The sequence below is a fragment of the Pavona decussata genome, unplaced genomic scaffold (genome assembly GCF_977016875.1).
Source record: "Pavona decussata unplaced genomic scaffold, jaPavDecu1.1 SCAFFOLD_366, whole genome shotgun sequence".
NCBI lineage: Eukaryota > Metazoa > Cnidaria > Anthozoa > Scleractinia > Agariciidae > Pavona > Pavona decussata.
Genome location: NW_028145742.1, coordinates 3227118 through 3247413, shown reverse-complemented (window position 1 = coordinate 3247413; position 20296 = coordinate 3227118). Strand labels below are relative to the sequence as shown.

The following is a 20296-nucleotide window of genomic DNA, read 5'->3' as shown; positions in this document are numbered from 1 at the left end:
CGACCACGTGTTAAGCTTTTGTTTATTCCTTTATCTGCAAATCTCTTTTGTGTAAACAAAGACCACTAAGCTCGTGTTTTCTTGATAAATTTATCGGGTAAAAGCAGTCACTTTAAATTCATCGCGGCTTAAAGGCGCTGTTACACTAGGGAATTTTTTCTTTGTAACCTGTCTCGCAATTTTGTTCCGACACAAGTTGCCTAGTGTAACGCAACGCGACGAAATTGCGAGACAAGTCACAAGAAAAATTGCCTAGTGTAACAGCGCCTTAAGTGAAAAAATCGCGACAAAATAAAACTTGAAACTTTTAAGTAATTGGTCTTCAATTTTTTCCCGTGTTAATTCTACCATCTTCTATTGTTGTATTTTTTTTTTTATCTGAGAGTCTTATTGCTTCCTATAAACACATATAACCACATTATTACAAGTTAACGATGTTTCACTGTTTTGTGTGCAGTATAAAAATAACTGGAATTCGACGGAAAGGTTCCTTGTGCAAATATGAAAGAAAATAACGCAAACAAATTGCAGTAACGGCACAAAATTCTGAATTTTGTTAAATGCAGCAGGGTGCGATGACTCGATTCTCAAGAATTCCGTGTTTGAATATTCAAATGAGAGAATTCCTACAAGACCTCGTGTTGGTTCGAGTTCAAAATATACTGAGCAAAGAAAACTTGATGTTGAGAAGTACTCAAAAAGTCATTTAGCTTACGCTCTGATGACTTTGCAGGACTGAGATGAAGAATTGTCAGACAAAACAGTGAAATGTTTTGCCCGTGATACAGAAGAACAATTTGATATCCTAATTTCAAATGTGGTTTTAACTCGTTCTTTGCGGTGGTTTGGGAGCAGAACCTCTCAGTGTACAGGGGGAGGGGGAAGGGCAGGATTTGTCTTCAGACCCTTGTGGTTAGAATCATGTATAATAGCAAAGGCCGAAGACCCTGAAACTGTAAATAGCTGTGATATTGTTTCTTCAAACAAATGACCTGGTTTCAAAACAACTGAGACCACCCCCAGAAACGGAGCTCTCGCAATCCAAAGAACGCTTGGTTTGGTCAATAAATAAATAAGCTTCACCATGCACTGGTGCTGCTGGTGTCAGGTTGCCTCAGTCTCAGTACCTCATTTGAACATGAAACAGTGAAGAGAGTCTTAAGTGTCAGTCTCCAGACAACACTTAATCAGAACAGGTGTTTAGTTTTGAAGCGTGAGTTTTCACAGCATTGGAACACACAACCACCCGCTTTGTTTGCTCAACGATTAATAATAAAAGCCGAACCGTTTAAGTTAAGCTCTCATTTTTGTCTTAGTTGTTTTGCTTTCGAACTTATAACAGATTAGTCTATGGCGTGTATTTACTTTGTTGGTCTCATGGTGTGGCCATAAACAAACAAGATAACAAGCTAAAGAGGAAACGCGGGTACCTGGGTATACGTGACATCAAATTACCTCAGGGAGGTTCAAAGACATTTGCCCTCTTGTATGCGGTTAAATCCTCGCGAAAGCAAAATTGTGGGGGTTTTTATTTAAAGGTATGGGATTCATAAAGTGGTTGAATTTCATTTTTCTGTACTCGTCAGCGTTGATTGTTATCGCATCGTCGAGGCATGTTCAAGATTTTGAGTCAAAAGCTCAACAGGACTTGTCAAAATCTGGCAAACCGGGCGAATATTTGTGGTACATGACTAGCTCGGAAAATGGGGTTACGAAAAGTTCTATACCAGGAGAATCACACGATTCAGAGCCAAATGAAGCCAGTGGATTCATACCCTCCTTTGAACAGGAGGAAAATCTTAGTGGAAGTGGAGATGAAGAAACTTCAACCGAGGATATGGAAAATGCCGAAATGTCAGGAAGTGGAAGCTACCCAGCGAGTTACATGGTAGACATCAGCGAAAACACGGACGTAGAACCTAAATCCGTGGAACCGGTTCACGAAGCTGTGCGGGATGAAGATAAGCATGAAGAGAGTATTAAGAAAGAAGCGGAACCTACAGGACATGAAGCGAATGAACAAGACAGCAGTGGAAGTGGTGACGTTGAAGAAGGATCGTCAATGAAAGATGACAGCGAGGAAGGTACAGACAGTGATAAGAATGAAGGGAAGATGAACATCGTGACACCTGCTGTCGAGGGAAAAGTAAAGCCAAAGAGAAGAAGCCAAATTTACAAGAAAAACAAGGTGGACAAGTCGAACGATGACAGCGCTTACGACAAACTGTTCAAAGATTTCGGGACCGAAGGAGACTTGGATCCAGGACTCGAGGATGAAGACAATTACTTAGACGACTCCCTGAGCGAAGAGGAAACCAATAAGCTTTTGATGCCAGAAGAAGACGAAGACGATGAAGGAAAGAGTAAGAGTGAGATAAGCCGCCCTGACAAGAACAAGGAAGAACAATCTTCAACATTTCAAGACATATTCGATGATGGAAGTGGAAGCGCAGACCAATCAAGCCACTCTAAATCCCACTCATCTATGAGAAAAGAAATCCTCTCCAAGTTAGACATCGATGTTTTCAGGGGAAACCACAACGAGGAACATGTAAATTATGACATGAAGAAACATCGGCATCAAAAACTCCGTCATCATTTTCATCAACATGACAAAAATGTCAATCAAACAATCAAAGAAGTTGATGCATCCAGAGCGCTGAGTCACCACGCCGACAACGGAATTTTTAATGGCAGTGTCAGCAATGTAACCATGGAAGCAGAAACGGTGAAGAAACATGTGAAGCACCATCACAAACGCCACCGCCATGCGCATCATCGTCGCCATCATGATCATCATCATCATCGTCATCACCATCATCATCATCATCGTCATCAGGCACAGAAGGAAATCATGGCCAGCGATAACCAGATGCACCTTCAACAGCAACCCAACTCTGAAGCTCAATATTCACCACAGCTACAACCACCTTCAGTTTATAACCCATACCCAAACCCTTATCCAATGCAGCAGCCGCAGATGTCCCCCTATCAATCCAATGAGCAGCAATCGACCAGTGAGTATGAGTACCACTCGGTGCAAAACGCTGACCGTCAAGGGGCCGTGTGCCTTGATGGGTCCACCCCTGGATATTATTTAAAAAAAGGCTCTGGCGGAGGAAGCAAGAAGTGGATCATTTACCTTCAAGGTGGAGCATGGTGCGACAGTAAGGAAGCTTGTTTAAGTAGAAGCCAAATGCACTTGGGGTCTTCCCTCTTCTTTAAACCCATTTTAAATCCTGGAGGAATTTTGTCAACCAAGAAAGAAGACAACCCCAAATTCTACAACTGGAATGTTGCTTTTCTTCCCTACTGCGATGGCTCGTCATTTTCAGGGAACAGATCTAATCCAGTGCAAGTTGGAGGTTCCTTGCTGTATTTCCGAGGATTTCGAATTTTGGACTCAACCATATCTGAGTTGCTATCGGTCACGAACCTCAAGCACTCTAAACGTGTGGTGTTTTCTGGTACATCAGCTGGGGGACTTGCGGTCATGTTACATGCAGACTTTGTCCGATCGAAATTACCAAAAAAAGTTCACTTCCGTGCCTTATCTGATTCAGGATTCTTCTTGGATACGCCTTCTCGGAAACACAGAGGACATCCTAAATTCCGGCAGGAGATGCAGAACGTTTTTAAGCTCCATGATTGTACAGATGGTGTTCCACATAAATGCGTCGAGGAAATGCCCGGTAAAGACCTTTGGAAGTGCATCTTTCCACAATACTTCTTGCCTTTTGTTAAGAGCAAGATGTTCATTGTAAACCCGTTGTACGACTCGTGGCAACTACAACACATCTGGGAAATTGATTGCGCCTCAAATCCGTACTCCTGTACAAAGAAAGAAATGAAACAGATCAAAAAGTTCAGAAAAGCTACACTGAAAGCCATGGCTCCAGTCTTTAGGAAATCTAACATAGGACTGTTCGCGGATTCGTGTGTGGATCATGGCCAAGTGGTGTACAATAATCGATGGAACTCCATCACAGTCGGAAAAACTGTGACAATTTCATCATCGTTTATCAAGTGGCTAAAACATCCGACCAAGAGAAAATACTTTATCGATGAAGATGATTATCCAGCAAATCCAAGCTGCGTAACTATTGGAGTGGATAAGCGCTCTGACATCTTAACTGAAGGATTCTAGATGACAACGTTAGTCGAACGCTAATTAAGCGCTAGTTCTTCAGTGAGACCGACGCATGGTAACGAAAATATTTAATTAACAACATAATCAAAGGAAAACAGTTTATTACAAGACAGTTAAAAAATAAGCCTTTTTAAGAGCCAAATGAATTACTATGTCAATGAATTCAAATGTGTCGCAAACAAAACTTTCGGCCAACTATATTCAACTGCCTTGAATTTTTTTGTTTTTGTTTTTGTTTTAACTTTTATTTTAAGAATGCTGTGGATTAATTTTACTGCTTGAGCATACAATTAACTTCACTTTCAACATTTTTTAAGGTATATTGACAAAAATTAATCAAGGTCATGGGGATTAGTCCCAGACCTCCGCACGCCTACGGCCGCCATGGTTTGGATTGGCCAGTGTTTTAGTCTGGGCTTATTTCATGCCAGTGTACTGTATAACAAGCTTATTGTTGCCAGTGCCTGGTATCTTCTAACGTCACTATACGAAATCTCCTGTAATTGTTTTTTGGAAAATTGTAATTTGTTTATGGATGTAAAAATGTGTTTAAGAACTAGAGATTGTTTTTAAACAAAAATATAATTTGAGTGTACAATCTGTTTGCTATCCGCGCTTGTAATAAGCAGCTGATACAACTTAGTGAAAGTAAAAAATCCTTCTGATTTGTTTGATTGAAAATGTTTCTTTCGAGTTCTGTGATTATGCTAAAGACGCCGTGAAGATGAAAGATCGTAGGCTCCAGCGATAGGACCGATGTGTCGGAAGCAACTAACCCACCCCTCCCTCACAGTTGTTTCAAATCAAAATCAAGAAATGGTTAGTGGCTCTCAACTCAAACCATGCACAAGCAGGTGGTAAAAATTTGCTAAAAATTCAAATAGGTTTTAGTATCAGTTTGAAGATCTAGATGTAAAGGTACTGAAAGCATAGAGCCAGAAATAACCCATTTTACAGTTGTGTGCTTAGTTGCCTGGCCTTGGAGTAGAAGCAAGGCTGGAGTTTTGATATGAACCTCAGTGCTTTTGATATGAAAATGCAAAGTGCGCAGTTAGTATAAGAACAAGATTTTCATGTGAAAAGCGCGAGGTTTGTGTCAAAACAAAGGCAACTCAAGCCTTGTTTCCACTCAAAGACCAGGGGCCCGTTAAGTATATTTTGAAATTTTTTTTCGCCGATTACACAGTGATTACAGACATGGTAATTGGCCAATGTTTTCATAGATTTATAAGATTTTAAAATTTAGTATTTAAAGCTAACAAAAATTGACTTCTGCTAAGAAACATTTATCACCAAAGACACTTACCGGGCCCGGTAAGTTATCGGGACTTTCGAGAAACGGGCCCCAGGTCACTAAGCACAACGGTAATATGGGTTAATAAATATGTTAAGGAAGGAAGCCATTGTTGTTCACTTCTATTTCACAATTGAGTTTCGTGTATCATCGTTTAATACTCCATTTAAGATTTTTTTAACAGCAGTTTCTCATACGCGAAAGACTAAGCTTTTGTTTGGTTGTTAAAGAATCTTTTCTTATTTCCCTCTATGTAATCTAGCAAAATTTCACATGCACTGGGGCGAATTTAGGTCGTTGAAAAAGGCATCCAGATTCATAAAGCCAATTTGTTCCAATCTAAATATTAAATAATTTTCTTTTAACATCCAATAGAAAGGTGCCAGATAAATAAACAAGGGTACTTAGTTTATTGAACACCAAAATAAAATAAAAATATTTTGCTGTGAAGGTAGGATGCTGGTTATGTTTTGGTTTACGTACCACTCTAATAACGGCACGCACTTCTTGGAAACTTAAAACACACGTGTCTTAAATTTGAACTTCACTGATTTGAATTCAGTTGCTTTCATTAACAAAGCTTTCGTGCTAATCAATCCACAACTCAAGAGCCTGTCGTAGAGCGCGTGAGTCTTTCTTTAAAATGTTTCGGTGTTGGTGGATATGGCTGTTTCTATTCGCACTGTCAGTCAGTGTAGTTTTATCGCATGACGATCTGCCGCCTGGGCATTCAGAGGATGAACACGACGAAGAACCCGAGGACCACACAGAGGAAGAGGAAGCAGAGAAAGACGACACGGAAGAAGAGGACAAAGAAAGTAGTGATAAAAACGAGGATGAGGAAGATGAAGGCGATGAAGAGGATGGTGAGGACGAAAGTCAAGGAGATGAAGAGGATGAACATGATAACAGCCACATTGAACATGACGCGTTTTTAGGTAAGTCAGGCACAAAAACAACTCAACGATATTCACAAAAATAATCGGGTTCTTTCATTCCAGTCAGCCGGCAAGTTTAGCACTGAAATATTGCGACATTCAGAGTCTAAAATCAGTGCTAGAAGATTAAAAAAACGCCGGTGCAGTGGCGCCAGGGAAAATCATGATCCGACCTTTATAGTATAACCTCAAAACCAACTTGGGTGAAAGCATAACAGTCTCACAACACTTACTTGTCAGGAACTAATGAAGTAAGCTGTTGTACATGACGGTGGGCAGATAACGTTTTCTTTGGGTGTCTTGCATCGGACAAACTGACGATATTAAACAAACCTGAAATATCATGTCTTTTTTTTTTTTTGGTCTAATGCAGTTCAGACAAAGCTTGTGTAAGAAACGATTCTAAAATTTCTTGTCCTTTTTGTGATCGCGATGAAAGTTTTTATGTTAACGTATAATTAACCAAAGTATGAAATTCAGCTTTAACTGTATGAATTGAAGGCTTTTAGAAGTAAGCCTGCATTTAGTTTCTCGACAAACGTGTTAATCAATAGAAGTAAAACTGATTAACAAAATAGTTCAGGTACAGCGTGGTAATTGAGAGACGGACATCTCAGCGAAACAGCTGATTTCTAATCTTCACCTGTGCGCAATTAATAATGAAAAACTTTAAAGTTATAAAAACGTTTCACAAACAAACACGGAGCATAAGTAGTATCCAGCAGGTACCAACACAGAACGTCTTGTGCGCAGGTCATTTACATGTACAAGTATTCCGCGTGTCCCTTGACTTCTTGCCTGAGTTAGGCTCAGTTTTTCATAAAGGAAGCTAATGGCTGTAACGAGAGCGACCACTATAGAGCTCTGCCCCAAGCTCCAAATTTTCTTAATTGTTAACCTTGCACTTCACTAAAACTAAAGAGCTTGTTACTAAGTAACAACTGAATTTAGCTTCACCGCAACAGCATCTTGTCTCACCCAAATTCTCCCCGTTCCTCTGTGACTACAATAGTTCAGACAGGTGATTTGCACTTACATCCCCCACATTTCAGAACAAGAACAAATGAGGCCTGGGTACGAGGTTAATGATCCTAACAAGTCACACAGGCCAGTTATAGAGTGTTCACAGCGGCCATATTGGATAATTAAAACGATAGAATGATTTTCCTTTGACAAATGAATTTTATTTTTATGTAAATAAAATTTATTATTTGGCTCCTCCAGCATGGCCGCCATGCATGAAAACACTCTATACGTTGTTTTATTGTTGTATTTTTTTCTCGCTTCTTCAGGAGATAACTATACGGAATTCAAAGGGCTTGCCCCTGAAGAAGCGAAAACAAAATTGGCGCAGCTGATAAAGGATGAAGTGGATTTGGATAAAGATGGCTTCCTGACGGAAGATGAAATCAGACAGAGGCTCCACGTGACCACAAAAGAGTACAGGAAGAAGGAAGTCATGGAAACCATGAAACAGCATGATGAGGGTGAGCACGTCACTTCCGGTTGATCAGCTAATCAGCAAGAGACTATCTGTCTCTTGCTAATCAGTCAACTATCTTGTTTCCTAGGTTGCCCCCACCCTCCCCTCCCCCCCCAGAGGAAACCAGCTTAAAAAAAGGCTTTTATGATCCAAAAGTCGCTTCAGCATCAATCATGATTGTAAGCTTAATCTAGCGAAGTTTGCCCAGTGTATAAACCGAAATTATTCCTCGAGCAATAATACAAGCAGACATGTTTGTAACGGGGCACTTGCTGTTTTTCTTTATAGACAAAGATGGTAAAATATCTTGGGAGGAATTCAAGAAGGGCCATTTCTCCGATGATGGCAAGGACGATGACAGCAAAGAACAAATGAAAGAAGATGAAGAAAAATTTAAATTTGCTGACGAGGATGGAGATGGCAAATTAGATTTAGAAGAATATATGGCATTCTACCACCCTGGGGTAAGGAACACCTGGTCCGCTATTTGCACATGCGCAAATTGACTACGTCATAATCTAGCGTGCTATCTTGAATCTGTCACTAAAAAGAAATTTCAAGTTTTTCGTCGCAATTAGATCCAAATTTCCCAGGAATTAAAGGCCGAAGAGAACCGTTGAGCATGCTGCTGATGTAACTCATTGTTATGCTTTTTCTGATGACTTTCATGACATAGGAAATGTAGTCCCAGAGTCATTTTGCTACTTCTCCAAAGGTTGGTTAATTTTGTTTCTTGCCCACAGGATAATGCTCGAATGGCGGAGTTTACCATTGAAGACAGTCTTAAAAAACACGATAAGGACAAGGACGGACAGATATCCAAGAAAGAATTTTTAGGTGAGAAAATTGGTCTTAAGTGAAGAAAACAGCGCAGCTACATAAGCCTCGTCCCCAGTCACTCTCGGTGCGTGTTCGAATGTTACGTCATCCGTTGAGCTGATGGGAGACTCGCCCAGGGCGCGGCCGTGGGCGTTCATCTGTAAGATACTCACCAAAAGCGAAATTTACCTGATGAAACGAAAGTCTCTAAATATATGTAGCTACAGCCTAGTTCCTAGGCCTCATAGCGCTTATCAAGGGAGCTGAGCTCTTACTCAGAGGCTTGGGACCGAACTCGATAGCGCGATAGTCCCAGTCGAGCTTTGTTCTTATCTGCACACTTTTTCCCCCAATACCATTACTCCAGTCCCAATTAGTTAACTCACTGGTTAGCAAATTCTTTTGCAGCCACTTTCAGCGACGTTAATGATGATGCTAAAGAAGAAATGGAGAAGGATTTCACCAAAAATTTTGATAAAGATAATAACGGTAAACTGGATAAAGAGGAGATGAAGAGCTGGCTGTTCCCGGATGATGACTTCTCCACTGAAGAACCAAAAACTCTCATCAAAGAAGCAGATGACGACAAAGATGGAAAGCTGTCCATGGATGAGATTATGAAGAACTACAAGGTCTTTATCGAAGATGATCCAGAGGATTCAAACCATGACGAATTGTAAAAACTGACTTAATACAACGATGCATAAGAGTAGGATGGAGAAACATTTAGTTCAAACTTAAATCCCGTTTTGTGAAAAAATAAACCTTCCCTTAACCGCGTGCACACAAGAATCAGTTCTGACTCCTTTATTAATAGTTTTAGCAACTTTAATCCTTTGACCTAATAAGCTCTATTGCTTTCGTTTCTCTTACGCTTTAAATTAACAATAAAATAAAAGAAAATTGTTGGCATTGACAGGAAAATTTCATTTATTTGGCCAGGCTTTTAATTCTAATGGTTTAGCCGATGATGTCGCTGAGAAATAACAAGCCTGCTCTTTGCGTTCAGATATATTACGCGAAGGAGGAATACAAAATGGCGCCGGAACTTTTCGGGGTCCTATGAAATTGTGTTTATTTAAATTCACACATTATCGCATAAAAAATGAATTACAACTGATGTGTTTACAAAAGAAGACGAAAATAAGAAAAGTTTACAGATTGAGAATCAGAGACCGGGTTACAAAGTTTAAGAAGGCAAAGTTTACTTCCGGTTCCTAACCTGTGTCGCCCATTTGCGCTTTTTCTTTTGTATATTATCACGCAATGTTTCAAAATCTTTTCCCATTTTCCGCCTTCCGCCGGTTTTGGAATCATGCTTTCTTCGTTCTCTATTGAGCCCTGTAAAGGCGGGAAGGAAGGGCAACTCCCCATAAATCACAAGCAGAATATTATAAACTGATCATGAAGAGAAAAACGTGTCCTTGCCTAGCGGGCTCTGAAAGGGAGTGAAATAAGGGGAATTGCGAGCGCAGAACGCGAGAGGAGTCAAGGGTAGAAAACTGGTTCGCCGCAGGCTCCCCTTCCTCAGCCCTCGATCAAGCTTCACAATCGCTCTGATCTCCTGCCTCCTTTTGGCGCCTGTTACAAAGGGTTAAATGAAGGAACATACCACCTGCGGATTTCAACCCCCCACCCCCACCCCGGCTACTTCCGTTAGGCTAGAGTAAAACACGCTTTTCTCATGAAACTCAGCTTATGATTTTGGAAATGTCCGACATCCGCTTTTATTCCTTATATAGTCTAGTCAGGTAAGTCACAAAACTTGACACTGTCATACACAGATTACAGTCTAGTTGCAGCTTGCTTGTTGATCCCCACACAGGAAGGAAATCGGACGGATTTTCGCCACCTAAATATTAAACTTCATTTTTCTTTGAAGAAAACCGCAAAGAATATGGAAAAAATTTCCTCTATTAAAAAAAAAACTACATTAAAATGGACTTTAATATACAGCTAGCTGTGGTGCTTTGATTTTAATTCCCGCGACGGAAAAACAATATTCAGTTCAATAGAACCAAGAGAGGATGAAGGTACCTTTATCCTCTCTTGATAGAGCCGAACAGCGTACAACAGCAGTTTACAAGAAAAAAAATTTTCATCCAATATTCGTTCCCAAAACCCATCTAAAAGGTATAAACAGCCCGGTATTAATAATAATTCTTGAATAATACAAGGACCACTAGTGCAAGCAGTAGCAAAGTGAGGCCGGATCTTTGTGCAGATCAGGATCAACAATGTTGAATAAAACGTAAAAACCAATCAGCCTTGCATTTGGTATAAATGAAAATAATAACTGAAGGAAATGAAATCAGAGCTTGCTTTTCAAACGATTTTATTAACGTACTATCAGGAGCATAGATGCAAAGTTGATTTCGACTTCTGCGGGGAACAGTGAAAAATTCGGAAACCTTGCAAGTCAGAGAGGGAAGCTGGGACTCACTGCTGCGGTAATCATTCTAATCCATTAATGGCTCAATGGCTGAAAGCCGTATTGAGAAATAATGAACAATAATAATTTGAAGGAAAATTCTACTACCGATTGGCTGAAAGATATCACGTGACTGATCTCTGTGTTTCAAAGTCGCGCCGAGGAAGCAGAGAATAATCACCGGCATGGCGTACACAACTCCCGGCGGAAAGAAAAGAGTTTGCTACTATTACGATGGTAAACGTTAAAATGGCGTTCAATATTATAACTGCTTGTAGATAAGTTACTTAAGACTAGTTTGGTGAAGTTTGGAAGCTTATTTTGTTGTTCAAGTTCACTAATTTTGTCTCGTGTTCCACACATCTTTTTTCGTGTTCCGAACAAAGGTGACATCGGTAACTACTACTATGGCCAAGGGCATCCGATGAAGCCGCATCGTATTCGAATGACCCACAACTTACTTTTGAACTATGGCCTGTACAGAAAGATGGAGATCTATGTAAGTATATTGCCTTGATTTTCTTTTCGAGAGAAGCGATAGAGACAAGAATGTACATGTCACTTTTTCGTTCGTTTCAATGAAATGAATTTTGTCATTCGTTTATCCTTTTCACGTTTGTTCAATATATATTTAGCGCCCACACAAAGCAAACTTGGATGAGATGACTAAATACCACTCAGATGATTACATCAAATTCCTGAAGACCATAAGACCTGATAATATGTCCGAGTATACAAAGCAAATGCAAAGATGTGAGTAGAAAACAACGCTTAGGTCAGCATGTGTTTTCCCACTTATATTTTCCCAATATCTTTTTGCTGAACGTAAGTGATGTCTTGACGATCGTTTTAGATAGGCACTTTAGATGACTTTTTATATTAGATGACTATGTTAGTTGAAAGAGAAAATTATTGTAGCATTTTTAGATTTTTATAATGAAGGGTTTTGCTTATTTAAATCCCCTTTGACTTACAAGTCGGTAGAATATGATCACCCAGCTGAGTTCAGAGTTGTTTGTGACAATGACTGATGTTTTGACAACAATCCTATTCAGGACTGAACCTAGGCAAGATTGCCATGCATCCCCAACCCACCCGGATGATCATATTTTACTGACTTACGATAAGACACCTGGTTTCAAACCAGTGTCACATGACTTTGACAGAGTAATCACTCATGATTTTTTTCTGATTGGTCTTTTTTATTTAAAAACTGAATATTGCTCATGATCCAACATTACCCAGTGCTTGTTGGCCAAATTACATTAAATTTGAAAGATGTAGTCAAATTCTGATCTGATAACCAGATCAAAACAGCATCATGCACCATGTGTGTTTTAAGTGGTAAAAGCCAACCCTAGCACGTGGCTGGGAAAAGCAGGGGTATACATTTTAACTTTGTTTTTTATTCTGCCATAGACAGGAATATACCTGCTCCTTTTCAGATTTTAAGAGAAATGGTGGGAATTCTTAGCTTACTGATTTTTGAACAGGAAATTATAATAATTTTATTAAGCTGGCTTTTTGTGTTGCCTGTTCCATTTGCTGCTTGCAAAACTCTAACATAGGCTGTATTTATAGTTTACGCGATGTAGTTTTTCTATTGAAAACTGCCCAATGGGTTTCCATTGAGTGTCGCACAACCAAAACCAAAGTAAGATCGGACCAATCACAACAGATGCAAACAGCAAAATGAACCAATCTGAATTTAAAGCAAATATATGTTGCTCTTTCCAAGTGCAGGAAAACATGTGTGAGTAAGTCATGATTGGTTTTGGTTTTGCTTCTGATTGGTTGAGAAAGTGGCATGAATTTTGTCAACTAATCACAGAACATAGTATTAAAAAAAGCAAAACCAAAGCAAACAGGAAATTACATTGGACACTCCATTGAAAACTGCTTTACTGGGCAAAAAAGACTATTCACTGTTTGCCATATTAATCATTGAGAAACTTGTTTTCAACTTGTTTTCCAAGATATGTTGCTTTTTCTCATTATTGTCATTGTGATATTGCCAGTGCAGGACGAGTAATCTGATGTTTATCCTGCTATTTTTTGTTGTTATTAGTCAATGTTGGAGAGGACTGTCCAGTGTTTGATGGCCTGTTTGAGTTTTGCCAGCTGTCCACTGGTGGCTCTATTGGTGAGTGTTTCTGCTAGTGTAACTCATACTTCACCCTGTGCTGTCGCCCGAGTCTTTGTTTATGTTTGTGTTACTAGTGTCTAATTGTTTTGTCTTCTCCGTTTGCAGCTGGGGCAGTTAAACTCAACAAACAACAAACAGATGTTGCAATCAACTGGGCAGGTGGCCTTCATCATGCAAAGAAATCTGAAGCATCAGGATTTTGTTATGTCAATGACATTGTTTTGGCCATTCTAGAATTGCTGAAGTAAGTGCAACATATGGTGACTTATGTGTATGTATTTGTTTTTATGGACTGAGGTTACTTCAAGAAAGAAATATCTTCTTATAAAATATCTTCCCAGTCTCCCAGTAACCTGAGGCTAGAAGCATGGTTACATATAGACTGTCAGGGAGATATTAAGGATATACTCACAGAAGGTGAATTTTCTTGATATTTTAGTAACTTCTCCCCAGTACTTTTATACGAAAGTATATTTGTTCCTTGATATTTGGGATTAAAAGGTTTCATGTAATTATTTAAAACCTCTTTTCCAACCATCTTCACCTTAGCTGTCCTTCATAATAGCAAGTTACAAGTTTAATACTAACAACCATGTAAAAGGAGTTGTGAGAGCACATTGTTTACTATCCTATCTTAATTTTTCAGGTACCATCAACGTGTGTTGTACATTGATATTGACATTCACCATGGCGATGGTGTTGAGGAGGCATTTTACACCACAGACCGTGTCATGACAGTATCATTTCATAAATACGGAGAATATTTCCCTGGTACAGGCGATCTCAGGGTAGGCTTGTCATGCAAATATGCGTGTAAAATTACATGATTAGTAACTTTAAGGACAAGTTACCAGCAAGGGAAAGAAGAAATATGTCAACCACAAAAAAAAACCTGACACCAGTCTGCCAGAAAATTGTGATGTCATTCATAGTTGCCTCAGAGCTTATGTTGTGTTCATGTTGGTTTGACTAACAGTCAAGTCACTCATTGTGGCAAGACTCCCTTGTTTATTGCTTAGCCTAGCCCTGAATACTTTATTTCATTTGAATATTTATCCACAGACTAAAACACTAGTAGCACATTGTCCAACTCATATTTTGACTGCATTATTGAAAGGCTTTATTTACTGACATTTTGCTTCTACTTCTATGTTGACAGGACATTGGAGCTGGAAAAGGAAAGTATTATGCAGTGAATTTTCCTCTCAGAGATGGAATTGATGATGAATCTTATGAGCAAATCTTCAATCCTGTAAGGACAAATTAAAAATTAAACATTTTTTCACTCTTATTTTAAGAAGTTCCTTTGTAAAAAGTAACGTATCTGGTACCAATGTCTATCACACATAATACAATGGGTGACAAATTACTCCTTAATTTTGGCGCAAAATTTCAGCATTAATTTATAATTTCACATGTGAAATTACAAAATTGCTATGGCAATGTTTCCTATAAGACCAAAAACTCACAATAATATTATTGTGAGTGTAATTTGTCATCCATAATATTAAAACAGAATCAAATGGTATGTACTTGTGAAATTAGGAAATAATTTCACTTGCGTTTTGTCAAATAATTTCTTTCTTTTATGTAAACATGTATTTGTTTTTTGTTCTTTACTTTATTTTGTGGTAAAATAAATTAAAATACTCTAAAAAATACTCTGAATTTCCCTTGCCTAAAGGCTCAGGAAATTATTAGTATTTTGACAAAACATAATTTAATAATTATTTCACTCGTCATCATTTGATTACCCATACAAACATGACGATTTTCTTTGTCAGGTTGTTTCCAAGGTAATGGAGGTGTACAAGCCAAATGCTGTTGTGCTACAATGTGGAGCAGACTCTCTTGCAGGCGATAGACTTGGCTGTTTTAATCTGTCTCTTAAAGGTAGTGTTTAATTAGGTACTTTTTTGTAATGTTTTCACCTCTTTTCTATGGTAATTATCTCTTTGGACCCCATTGAGCTGCTAGCTAGTATCCCAAAATGTTCTTGAACGATGGCAAACTAAGTCATAAATCAGAGTATTCATCCTTCTTTTATTTTATTTATTTTTTTAATGGTATCTTTTTTTCGTGAAAAAAAATCGCTTGTACCCCATTCAAATGATTTGGAACTCTTGGTAAAAAAATATTATTTCTTCAAATTTTTTGTCACCATGGTTTGGTTGGTATTATGAATAATTGCATTTAATCTTAATAATTGTGTTGCAGGCCATGCACAGTGTGTTAATTTTGTCAAGAAGTTCAATCTGCCACTCCTTGTTCTCGGAGGCGGTGGGTACACCATCAGGAATGTGGCAAGATGCTGGACATTTGAGACGGCAGTAGCACTGGACTCAGATATTGCAAATGGTATGCCAATATACCAGCTTTAAATAGAAATATATTGTGGGTCAGATAAAAGAAACTGAAAAAGTACAAAATGAATGTTATAACAACATGGTGTTTATAGCTTAATAAACAAGCAGATTAATGAAGCTCTAATTTTGTGACATGCATTTCTAGCAAGTATTAGGGGTTTTAGAGAATCTGTGTTGAATGGTGATGGGGGGGGGTACTGTATTATGTGCTGTTGTGAGGGGTATGTTAAAATCAGAGAGGTTTGGTGTAGAATAGGGTATCATTGAGAAAATTTAGTCTGGAACAGGTCCCCAGGAATAAAAGACTTGAGTCTTTGACAGGGTAGGGATGTCAAGTGTAGAGTAGGGTGGGAAAATGCGGCTAAACATGGTCTGGTATGGTGGAAGGGTTTCAGAGTCTCTGCTACACACTCCCACTCTAAAAAACAATGAGTAACCCTCCCTCCCCCAGGGCCTGTAGATGGCTTATCTATAGTGTTGTGATGAGTAAGTTTGTATTCCGTTATTTGTCCAGAACTTCCCTACAATGACTACTTTGAGTACTTTGGCCCAGACTTCAAACTTCACATCAGTCCCTCAAACATGGCCAACCAAAACACAAATGAATACCTGGAAAAGATCAAGTAAGAAAAGAAGGTTATTTGTTTGCCTTTTACTCATTGCATTTATTTCTTTCCCTGTTTTAAAGTTAACTACTTTAGCCTGCCATTTTCATTTTTGCTAAAGATGTTTCATTTACTTTCATTTGCAGGCAAAGACTGTTTGAGAACCTTCGCATGTTGCCTCATGCACCTGGAGTTCAGATGCACCGTAAGTGAATACAACATACAGCTTTGTATAGACCAGTTTCCAATTGAGTGCTGTACAACCAAAACCAAAGTAATTACTCTGGCCAATCGTAACAGATGTAAACAACACAATGAGCCAATCAGAATTCAAAACAAATACATGTAACTGGCGCCAAGCGCGGGAAAACGCATGCGGCCAAAACATGATTGGTTTTGGTTTTGCTTCTCATTGGTTGAGAAAGTGGCATGAGTTTTGTTAACCAATCACAGAGCGTAGTAATGCAAAACCAAAGCAAATGCGAAATTATTTTTGACACTCAATCGAAAACCGCTCTAAACCTCAATAAGTTACTACTGATACTTTTGGGAGGTGGGTAGAGGCCTTTTGTAGGAGGGAAGTGAGAGCTTTTTTTTTTCAAGGCAGAAAAAGGCAGTGAGTGATTTTTTCCACCATTTAATGGTGTGATTGATTGTTTTTTGGTTTAAAAATGTGATCTTAATTATCATAAAGTTTGGTGAATTTTTGCTTTGAACTTGTCTAAGAATTATTATTAATGGTTTGAGAGGCTATATTTTAACATTCAAAAGAATGTTATATGTGATCTCTAAACACCTTGAAGTTGGTTAAAAATAGTGGTCTGTGCCTCGGTTTTCAATCCATTTCACAGTGTTTGGAAATTGTTATTGTTCAGATTGTTGTTGTTGTTGTTGTTATTACATAAGGCTTTTGTTGCCACAACAGTTTCTGATTCTCTTATGCTTTACTGGTGATTCTCTAACACTAAACATCATACTATTTCCTCAGCAATTCCTGATGATGCCCCTGTACTGGAAGAAAGTGACAATGAAGATGAAGACATGCACATTACATCTGACAAAAGGATCACTAGTAAGGCCTTGAGACTCGCTGAAGATATTTCAGAAACAATGTCCTTACGATAATTATTGATGCATTAAATGAATAAGAAAACAATATAATCAATATTTTATTGGAAGATATTTTTTGATGTACCAGGCACAACATTTTCTGAACTAATGTTATTTCCAACCAGATCATTTAAACACAATGTGGTGGGCTTCAATTCATGGTTATGGTTTGGTCAAATTGTGATCATCTATCCTAACCAGCAAACATGTTTGCAAAATCTTGGTATTGTCACTATAATTTTTAAAAAGAAGAATGAGCATTTTACACAGCTATCTGAAATAGTTAAGTTCTATTTGCTATTTTAAGACTAAAATCATTAATGACTGTGAATAATATTAAGTTTTCCAGCGTACCAGTTAGTTTGTTTTATTGCTATCAACTTTACGTCATGCGATTATCTCGGCGTCATGTGAGTTTAGTTTGAGGAGACCTAATGACATATAAGTGTTTTAGCTTCTTTTAGGTCAATTCACCACTTTTTCTTTATATTTTAGTATACATAATTGAATGTCCCATGTTGTAATTTCTTTTGTGTGGCAAAATAAAAGTTCAAGAAGAGAAATCCCTTTGAATCATCCCTTTCTTTGCCCTCAGTCTACTCCTGCAGTGGTGTGATAAATACTTTTACGTTGCAGTTCGTTCATCAGACAAGCATATTGCAAACCCTGAAGAATACTCAGACTCAGAAGATGAAGGAGACAACAGAAGAGATATTCAACTGGCAAAGGAAGTCAAACGCAAGAGAAGAAAAGGAGCAGGGACTCCTGTTGAAAAGATGGTGACAAATGGCGTTGAAAATTCTGTTAATGAGGACACAAAGTCTTCAAGCTTGTCAAATGACATCTTGTCTTCAAAACCCAGCACGTCCCCTGTGGAGGACAAAGACAAACCAAAGAGCTCAAATAACACTCCTAAGGAGGGGTCCCCACAAACTGTGGCCAGTACCACAGCAGAGATGTCAACAGAACCCACCCCTGAACAGGAAACAAACAGAAAAAGGTAAACTACAGTGCTTTATCAAGTTGGGTAGATCATGACAGTCATTATGTTCACAGCGTGACAATGAACAAAGCAAAGCAGACTAGTGACGCAAGTATATGATGGCTTAACTCAGCAGTCAAACCAAGTGAGTTAATTGGTCTGTCTGCTAGGGCATTTTCAGGATAAATTTACAAAGTACCCAACAAGTCAATAGTTTTATTTCTTTATTTTTGTTCATAGTCCAGAGACAACAGAAAGTTTGCCTTCAGGGGAAACTGATAAAGATGAAGCCATGGAAGTGCAAGAGTCCGAGGCTCCTACAAACACTGAAGGGTATGTATCAGCTGGCAGATTCTCCATACTTCTTAGCACATGTTCCCTTTAGTTTATCATGGGAGAGTTTGACTATGTCTGAATTTAGGCAGCTGGTATCATAAATGCATTGCATGTATAGCCTGTTATAAGATGATCATCAAGCTATTTCCTTTTCCCTTTTCTGGAGCCATTGAAAAGCAAAGTACCCATACTGAACATGTGCTTCTGTTACATAGATTAGTGTCCAATAAAAGTTAGCCTTATTTTTTTTCCATATAAAATTGAAAAATAGACATTGATTGCATGCATTTCTTCTTTTATTTAACATAACTGTCTAGATTCTTATGTTGGATAACGGCTACAGGTTGTTGCACTTTGAAGTATGGCATCTTAACAGACCTTTTATTTTCTCCAAGATCATCGATCTTTTAAGCGAAGTAAGAACTGCAGTAGATTTACACAAATATAGGGGGTAATATTATTGGCTCCACTATATTTACTTACTACTTAGAAAATAACTACAGCTGTGAACAGACAAGCAGTGTGAGTAGTTTTGAAGTGAACTTGTGGCTTAACTGTGTGGGTTTTTTATTATTTAGTGACGCTTCCTCAAACACAGAAAACCCTGCTACTACAAGCTCAGGTTTGTTTGTTTGTTTGTTTGTTTGTTAGTGAATTATGGTCATTTTCAATGTTTCATTTGCACGAGGTGTGGATGGGAAATTACTTAATTTAAAGAGGAAGTCTTTATCTGCCATTGCCTAACTTCAGGCAAATATACCGGTTGTGACGGTGTTCCTAGGAGGAACAGATGTGATGAACAGAGAGCTGCAGTTTATGGAAAAACACTGCTTTTAACTTTACACTCTGAAGACAAGATACAAAGAACCGGAGAGCATGGTGTGAATGATTGGTTACCATGACAATTGTGACCTGCGCATTATGACCGGAAGTAAATAAGAAATTCCTAAATTGCAATGACATCATCACTCTGGTGGCAACTTCTAAAGAGAATTACAATGATCTAGTATTAGTGACTTAGCTGCCAGCAGTTTGATAAGTTATGGCAGATTCCCATTATCACTACATACCCAAACGTAAGGCATACTGTAGGAAATGTACAGAAGCATGTTTTACAATGACCTGTGTTGTTTTCTGCAGCCAAAAGTAATTCACCCAAGCCAGTAGAGGAGGAAAAGAAAGAAAAGTCTCCTCCATTAGAAGAAAGCACCACAGAGGCCGAGAAAGAAAGTGAAACGAAGATGGAGCATTGATCCCTGTGCCTCCCCTCCCATGCGCAAACTTCCACAAGTTCTTTTGTCCTTGTATAGATCTGCCGATTTGTTTTTATGTCAGTTTATCGTGCTAAAGACAATGCTACTTCCTCTGTATATGTAAAGAATTCTTTCGATTTATAAAAGCAATAAAAACTTAAGTTATATACTAACATTTGGAGTACTCATTTTACCCCCTTTTTTTTTTTTTTACATACAGTAACGAACAATGTGCACAGGTGATTTAGACTGTACTGTGTTTATGACATGCGATTCCACTTGTAATTTTACCATGGTTCTGAAGACTGTATGCTATGCATCCTTTCATTCCCGCAGACCCTAGATGTTGCCTTAAACAAGAAGGTTGTGGGGTCGAAATGGGA

The 20296-nt window shown here is 38.5% G+C and overlaps 3 protein-coding genes across 3 annotated transcripts; all 3 read left to right on the top strand.

The window, feature by feature from the left end:
- The first annotated feature begins 518 nt into the window (after positions 1-518).
- On the top strand, positions 519-5285 carry LOC146452866 (uncharacterized). Its single transcript, XM_085097276.1, has one exon. The coding sequence runs from the start codon at positions 1541-1543 to the stop codon at positions 4145-4147; it is 2607 nt and encodes an 868-aa protein (XP_084953402.1). The 5' UTR covers positions 519-1540; the 3' UTR covers positions 4148-5285.
- Positions 5286-5886: 601 nt separating this feature from the next.
- On the top strand, positions 5887-9596 carry LOC146452865 (reticulocalbin-2-like). Its single transcript, XM_085097360.1, has 5 exons — positions 5887-6382; positions 7675-7869; positions 8154-8329; positions 8609-8702; positions 9093-9596. Exons 1-5 carry the CDS (start codon positions 6088-6090, stop codon positions 9362-9364), a joined length of 1032 nt encoding a protein of 343 aa, XP_084953486.1. The 5' UTR covers positions 5887-6087; the 3' UTR covers positions 9365-9596.
- Positions 9597-11197: 1601 nt separating this feature from the next.
- On the top strand, positions 11198-20086 carry LOC146452864 (histone deacetylase 1-like). The gene is made up of 16 exons (XM_085097368.1): positions 11198-11352; positions 11502-11614; positions 11751-11868; positions 13184-13258; positions 13367-13505; positions 13908-14049; positions 14421-14513; positions 15046-15154; positions 15479-15619; positions 16142-16250; positions 16379-16437; positions 17221-17304; positions 17979-18342; positions 18565-18657; positions 19239-19282; positions 19801-20086. The coding sequence occupies exons 1-16, from the start codon at positions 11301-11303 to the stop codon at positions 19911-19913; spliced, it is 1848 nt and encodes a 615-aa protein (XP_084953494.1). The 5' UTR covers positions 11198-11300; the 3' UTR covers positions 19914-20086.
- Positions 20087-20296: the final 210 nt, after the last annotated feature.

What these genes read in the sequence shown, in the direction of transcription:
- LOC146452864 (XM_085097368.1), top strand. Translation starts at nt 11,301, where the DNA reads ATGGCGTACACAACTCCCGGCGGAAAGAAAAGAGTTTGCTACTATTAC. An exon ending in AGTTTGCTACTATTACGATG is followed by an intron (nt 11,353 to 11,501) that starts GTAAACGTTAAA and finishes TTCCGAACAAAG; the next exon opens with GTGACATCGGTAACTACTAC. An exon ending in TACAAAGCAAATGCAAAGAT is followed by an intron (nt 11,869 to 13,183) that starts GTGAGTAGAAAA and finishes TGTTGTTATTAG; the next exon opens with TCAATGTTGGAGAGGACTGT.
- LOC146452865 (XM_085097360.1), top strand. Translation starts at nt 6,088, where the DNA reads ATGTTTCGGTGTTGGTGGATATGGCTGTTTCTATTCGCACTGTCAGTC. An exon ending in CATGAAACAGCATGATGAGG is followed by an intron (nt 7,870 to 8,153) that starts GTGAGCACGTCA and finishes TTTTCTTTATAG; the next exon opens with ACAAAGATGGTAAAATATCT. An exon ending in TGGCATTCTACCACCCTGGG is followed by an intron (nt 8,330 to 8,608) that starts GTAAGGAACACC and finishes TCTTGCCCACAG; the next exon opens with GATAATGCTCGAATGGCGGA.
- LOC146452866 (XM_085097276.1), top strand. Translation starts at nt 1,541, where the DNA reads ATGGGATTCATAAAGTGGTTGAATTTCATTTTTCTGTACTCGTCAGCG.